We start from the raw sequence: 6,950 nt of genomic DNA, 5'->3' as shown, positions 1-6,950 counted from the left end.
AACTCCTGAGCTCAAACAATCCGCCCGCCTCGGTCTCCCAGAGTGCTAGGATTACAGGCGTGAGCCACCGCGCCCGGCCAATTTTAAAGATTTTTAACTAAATAAGTTTTTATTTTAAAGTAAAACATTCACACCTTTGAGTCTATAAGAACTTCTGTTTGACAAATTCTGAACTACGCTGTGAGCATTTGATGTCAGTTCTGTGGAGCAATGTAAATGTAAGGGTTTAACATATCAAAACAGTGAAAGTATTCAACAAAGGAGAAACTGGTCAGCAAATGAAACAGAAGCTAAGAATATGCTGTGTAAACTGTCAGAAGAGAGGGAAACTTACTGAAATCTATAGTATGACAGGCCACGGTGACTCAAGCTATAAATCTTATGCCTGATGGCTCTTGAACAGTCAAATTACATCAACTATACTCATTCTCATTCCCAAGTTTACCAAGCCTCCTTTCCTACTTTCCAAGAGGACATGGCATATTCCAGTTTGTTTGACAGGCAGTATTTTTTAGCAAATTTATAAATTAGCATTCTGAGCATACACCAGTCTGTCTACTTTGGTTGATGTTGAGTATTCCTCACACTGGGAATGGATTTTTTATGATTATACTGTCTATACTGCCTATAAGGCTGAGCACTGGATGCAGAACTCTGTCTTACCAACAAAACAACACGACTCCATCGGCTGATGACACCTTTTAACTGTATTCTACCACAAACTTGTTTTGCCTATCAAAATGTTTTTCAGCACCAAATCTGCTATTTTATGAGAGTAAGAGAAAGGAGTGGGAGGAGATGAAAAAGAAGGGAGAAGGGGAAAACTGAGAGGGGAATAATCAGGGAAAAAAAACTAGCTAAATGACTAATTCAAAATTCTGCACTCTGTACTGTCAGTTCTCTTTTAAAGCCATTTTAATAAATGAATGGGCCCACTGTAGTAGCTCCCACCTATAATCACTTTGGGAGGCCAGGAGGATCCCTTGAGGCCAGGAGTTCCAGACCAGCCTGAGCAAGAGCGAGAACCTGTCTCTACAAAAAAATAGAAAAATTAGCCAGGCATGGTGGCACATGCCTTTAGTCCCAGCTACTCAGGAGCTGGAGGCCCACGTAAGAGGATCACTTGAGCCCAGGAGTTTGAGGTTGCAGTGAACTATGATGATGCCAATGCACTCTAGTCCAGGAGACAGAGCAAGACCCTTTCTCAAATTTAACAACAAAAAAACTGATGAATAGTGGTAATTTACTGTGGTTTTAATTTGTATTTCACCAATACTAATGATGATGAGTCCATTTTTATGAGCTCACTGGCTATCCATATGTCTTCCTTGATGAAGCATCTGTTCAAGTCTTTTACTCAATTTTTATTAACTTTTTATGTTGACATAATTATAGATTCATAGGAAGTTACCCTTAAATCTCCCCCAATGATTATATCTCACAAGCCAGAGAACTGACACGTTTAATGTATATAGCTCTATGTCATTTTTTTATTCTGACAAAACAGATTACATAAAATTTCATTTATATTTATATATTTTGTATACAAGTCCTTTATCAAATATAGGTTTTATAAATATTTTATCCCAGACTGTGGCCTGTCATCATTGTCTTCAGAAGAGCAGAATTTTAAAATTTTTAATACAATCTACTCTTGTCAAGTTTTTCTTTTATGACTCCTATTTATTGGGTCCTATATGAGAAATCTTTGCCTAACCTAAAGTCACAAAGATTTTTCACTATAACTTTTTTGTAAATTGTACTTTGCGGTTGCACATTTAGGTCTATTATCAACTTGGAGTTCTTTTTCTGTATACAGCATAGTGTATTGATTTGCCTCATAACCTTTGCCAAAATCGATTAGCCTATTATCTATAGGAGTAGTTGGGGAAAAAAAAAAAAGAAAACAAAATCAATTAGCCATATATGTCTGTGTTTGTTTCTAGACTTTGTTACTGATCTGTTTCAGTAACAGCTTTTGCCAATTCCACGCAGTCTTCATTACTGCAGCTTGAGAGTAAGTTCTTCAAATCAGGGAGTGTTGAGTCATGGAACTTTGTTGTCCTTTTCAAAATTATTCTGCTATTTTAGTTTCTTTATGTTTTGTTTTATTATTTTGTTTTTTTAAGATATCCAAGCTACACTCAAACTCCTGGGCTCAAGGTATCCTCCTGCCTCTACCTCTTAGTAGCTGAGACTATAGGCATGTGTCACTGTGCCTGGCATCCTTTTATATAAACATTTTCAGAATCAAGCTGTCAAAAATATAAGACTTTGACTGAAATTGTGTTGAAGCTATGGATCAATCTGAAAAGAAATGACAGTTCAACATCAAGTCTTCCAATTCATGAACTGTGATTATGTACCCCCCTTTTGACTCTTCTTTGATATTTCTTACCTGGCTGCATAGTATTCAACATACAAATCTTGCAAATACACTGTCAGAGACATACCTAGATATCTTATAGTTTTTGTACTGCTATAAAAGGTACTGGGTTTTTTACTCTTTTTAATTAGCAATTGTTCATTTCTAGTACAGAAATGCCATACCTCTATTTTAATGATGGTTACAATTCGATATTTGTTTGTTAGAATTCATCTCCTGTACCCCTAAAACGGGGTGAATTTTATTATACATAAATTACATCTCAATAAACCCAATTTCTTAAAAACATCAGTGGGGACAGTTTTCATGTGATAGACTACTTTGGATTAGTAAGTTCAAAGACTGAGTCAGTAAACACTAAACTTCACAACATTGAAATTTAAAATACATTAAAATGTTATCACGCTTGATTTGTTATGTCTTCTTAAATTTCTATCAATATGCTTTTGTGTTTTTCTAGCTAGAAGTCTGTTAATCTTATATATCATAAGACTTACTATTCCTAGGCATTTGGTGTTTTCTGAAGCTACTATCAGCACTTTTCCATTTTCTGTTTATTGGTTTATAGAAACACATCTGTTCATGGAACTTGTATCTAGCACCTTGTTAAGCTATCTCATCAATTCTAATAATTTGTCTATAAATTCTTTTATAGCATCACAAGAAAATGACAGAAGTTTTTCTCCCTTTCCAACCTTGATGACTTTTTTTTTCCCTTGTTGCACTGATTAGGACCTCCAGTACTGTGGTGAATAGACGCAGTGAGAGCAAGCACCTTTATCTTGTTTCAGAGGCAAAATATTCAATATATCACCATTAACCATAGTATTTGCTGTAAGTTATACAGATACCCTTGATCTGATTAAGAAAATTTCCTTATATTCTGGATTACCAAATATTTTTAAAAATCAAGAATGGATATTTTGTTAAACGCTTTTCCTTATTGAAATAATATGAATTTTCTGCTTAATTCTGTTAAATGGGTGAATAATACCTATTTAACAGAATTTATATGTTCATATGTTTTTCCCATATAATGCACAAGGATACCTGGGACTACAGGCATGCACCACCATACCTGGCTAATTTTTCTATTTTTTTGTAGAGATGGGGTCTCCCTCCTGATAAGGCTGGTCTTGAATTCCTGATCTTAAGAGATCTTCCCGCTTCAGACCCACAAAGTGCCAGGATTACGGGCATGAGACACCCTGTCTGGCCCATTCATCTATTAAAGTGGCTTTAAAAGAAAACTGAAAATACCAAGTGCTGGTGAGGATTATGTAATAACAGGAACTCTTATATATTCCTGATGGGAAAGCAGTTCAAAGACTGAGTAGTGCCTACTCAGGGACTACTTCTAACTTCTGCTGATCCCCTCTACAGTTTCTCTATTTCTAGTCCATTAATTGTGATTCTGGGACAGTGCTGATGTTATATGGATGTTCGCTTTTTTACAATTTATTGATCTATACTTCTATATTATGGGATATATTTCAGTGTATTAAATTATGGTTTTATAGCCAGGCATGGTGGCTCATGCCTATAATCCTAGCACTTTGGGAGGCTGAGGTGGGAGGATTGCTTGAGGCCAGGAAGGAGTTCAAGACTAGCCTGAGCAAGAGCGAGACTCTGTCTCTACAAAAAAAAAAGAAAAAAAAGCCAGTCAGGCATGGTGGCACGTGCCTCTGCTCCCAGCTACTTGGGAGCATGAGGCAGGAAGATCACTTGAGCCCAGGAGTTTGAGGTTGCAGTGAGCTATGATGATGGCACTACACCCTAGCCTGGGCAACAGAGCAAGAGACCCTGTCTAAAAAACAGAACAAAATTTTAAAATATAAATTATGGTTTTATAAATATAATCCCAATAGCTAATTTATATAACCATGAGTAAATCCTCTGAGTAACTATATAAATAAACAACAAATATTTACCCATGAATTTCAGAAAATAAAGGATCCCAAAACAGGAGCACCTTGTTTTGGGGAAAAAAGAAAAACCTGCAGAAACAATGTTGCTCAAACCCATTCATTGTCTACCTCATCATCTTACATTAATTATCTGGCGAAATGTTAGCATCCACCACTAGCAATGTTAAGTATTTTCTGTAAAAAGTCTTTTCCTGTGAAATTCTATGTATCTGGGCCGCGAGCAGTGGCTCACGCCTGTAATCCTAGCACTCTGGGAGGCCGAGGCGGGCAGATCATTCTGAGCTCAGGAGTTCGAGACCAGCCTGAGCAAGAGCGAGACCCCATCTCTACCAAAAAATGGAAAGAAATTAATTGGACAGCTAAAAATATATGTAGAAAAAATTAGCCGGGCATGGTGGCGCGTGCCTGTGGTCCCAGCTACTCGGGAGGCTGAGACAGTAGAATTGCTTGAGCCCAGGAGTTTGAGGTTGCTGTGAGCTAGGCTGACGCCACGGCACTCACTCTAGCCAGGGCAACAGAGTGAGACTCTGTCTCAAAAAAAAAAAAAGAAAAAGAAAAAGAAATTCTATGTATCTGCGAACACTGCAAATGGAGCGTGTGGATTTGTGATTTATGCAGATTACCTTATATAGCCCCTGTCTCAGAGTGCACAAGGAAAATCAAATGCCTTGTCGTCAATAATGTTTGTAAATGAGAGACTCTGGAGGTAAAAATCAACTAAGAGTTTTGAGGGTAGGACAGTAGTCTGTTTTTTTTTGTTCTCCATCTACTTAATCTTTTGTATGACAACATAAAACTCTGAATAGCTCAAACATTTAAAATCCATCTCTGACAGAAACAGAACACTTACCAGCAGTTCCCTCAGCGGCACCATTCTGCACAGCTTCTGAAACCACTAGTTTTGTCCCACACCCGTTTGTAGATGTCAAATCTGAATAGTCCGCAGGATTAAATGTACTGGAGTTTGAAATATAGAAAGAATAAAGACAAATGAAGCAGCACCAAAGTCACAAAATTAGCAGTATATGATATTTCTCCAAACAAGCACAGTCCCCTCTAGTAGTCACTGTAAAAGACTTTACTCTTCTTCCCTTACATCAGGATGCAGATCTGAAAAGCCATAGGTTGACTAGGGACATTTCATACTCTTTCGTATGATGGCCTCATTTTCCTAAAATACTGTCCTCTGCATCCTAAAGCGAATGTGGAAACCTATACTCTATCAAGGCAAAATAAGGGCTCTAACAGAAAACTAAGGCACAAATAGGCAATGAGCTTTTTCTTTCCATGTCAGAATCCAAGTTTGGCTTTGAACCTTTTACAAAAGAATTACATGCTCATTTATGTACAGAAACATTGGATATAGATAAGAAGAAAGTATTTTGTTCAGCACCTCTCTTTTCATTAAAATCCTAAACTAAGCACTAATAAGGAATCCTGATTCAGAGGTCTAATATGGGCCAAAATAAATGCTACCTTTAAAAGTTTCAAAAGCAAATATGAAGCAAACAGAAAAATCCACAAAACAGTTTAAAGCTAATGGGTTAGGCTTCTATCTTTCAGTGTTCCTGCCAGTTTTCCCTGTGTTTTCATCCCTCCTTTTTCTACAGAAAGCTGAGGCAGAAAATGGAAATGGTAGGAGGCACCATCGTCTCTAGAAGGCACGACTCTAATAAGAGTGCTGCCCTGAAGCTATAGAGCAACAAAGGGATTTTCCTTGAGCCAATTCCCTTCCTTCCTTCACTACATATGGCTTCCTTAAGATGTTTTAAAAACTTTTTCTAAAAATCCAGGGAGAGCTAGTATTTTAGAAGCAAACAAAAAGTAAAAGAACACCCAGAAACAAGGAATAAACTACTGATTTGAGCAACTATGTAGTATGTTCATCATTCACTATTACAGATCAGGAAAAAATTACCACTTTTACATAAATAAGCATTGCATTTACTTAGTATTCAGGGTAAACTATTGGATTTACCAACTCAGCTATTAAGCAGTGGTTTTCACAGCTGGATTTACCAACACAGCTATTATGTAGTGATTATGCATCCCCCACCTCGGAACATTTAGCTAAATCTGTAGGCATTTTGATTGTTACACTATCAAATGAGGTGCTACTGGAACCTAGTAGGGAGAGAAGAAGGATGTTGCTAAACATCCTACAATGCACAGGGCACCCCACCACCCTTATAAAGTATTATTAAATCCAAAATGTTAATGCTAAGGCTAAAAACCCTGCTCTAAAGCCGACTGAAAGATCAATTTTATTTAGGCTATTTCACTTGTTAGTAAAATCTTTTTAAGTGTAGAAAACATCTGACCCACCAGGATAAGTAAATTAGGTATAGGATAGAATAAGGGGAACTAGAATAAACAACTAAGGAAGAAAATAACTACAAAAATAGGATGGCTGTGACTTACCCCATGCCTTGGGTTGAGAACCTTCCTGCCCCTCTCCCTCTGCCACGTCCAAATCCTTTAAAAAAAAAAAAAAAAAAAAAGGTCAAAAAATAGTTACTATGTCATACACAATTAGAAGTTTTTCAACTTCATCCTATACTCGTTACCCAAACAATATTACCATTGTGTCAAGCAGCATCAACATTCCCATCAAGGGCACCCAATTTGCTGGTCCC

The 6,950-nt window shown here is 37.1% G+C and overlaps 1 protein-coding gene across 2 annotated transcripts in view; it reads right to left on the bottom strand.

The window, feature by feature from the left end:
- The window catches only part of UBAP2 (ubiquitin associated protein 2), a 60,799-nt gene that overhangs the window by 35,014 nt on the left and 18,835 nt on the right, over positions 1-6,950 (bottom strand). For both annotated transcript variants that reach the window (XM_012657109.1, XM_012657100.1), the window contains 2 exons: positions 6,736-6,790; positions 5,165-5,271 (listed from right to left, as the gene is read on the bottom strand). In XM_012657109.1, the coding sequence (XP_012512563.1) occupies positions 5,165-5,271; positions 6,736-6,740 (112 nt within the window). In that variant the 5' untranslated portion in view covers positions 6,741-6,790. The remainder of the gene's footprint in view (positions 1-5,164; positions 5,272-6,735; positions 6,791-6,950) is intronic.

The sequence above is a fragment of the Propithecus coquereli genome, unplaced genomic scaffold (genome assembly GCF_000956105.1).
Source record: "Propithecus coquereli isolate 6110/MARCELLA unplaced genomic scaffold, Pcoq_1.0 Scaffold114, whole genome shotgun sequence".
Taxonomy (NCBI): domain Eukaryota; kingdom Metazoa; phylum Chordata; class Mammalia; order Primates; family Indriidae; genus Propithecus; species Propithecus coquereli.
Note: the sequence above shows the minus strand (reverse complement) of the source record. Positions and strands in the feature narration are given on the sequence as shown.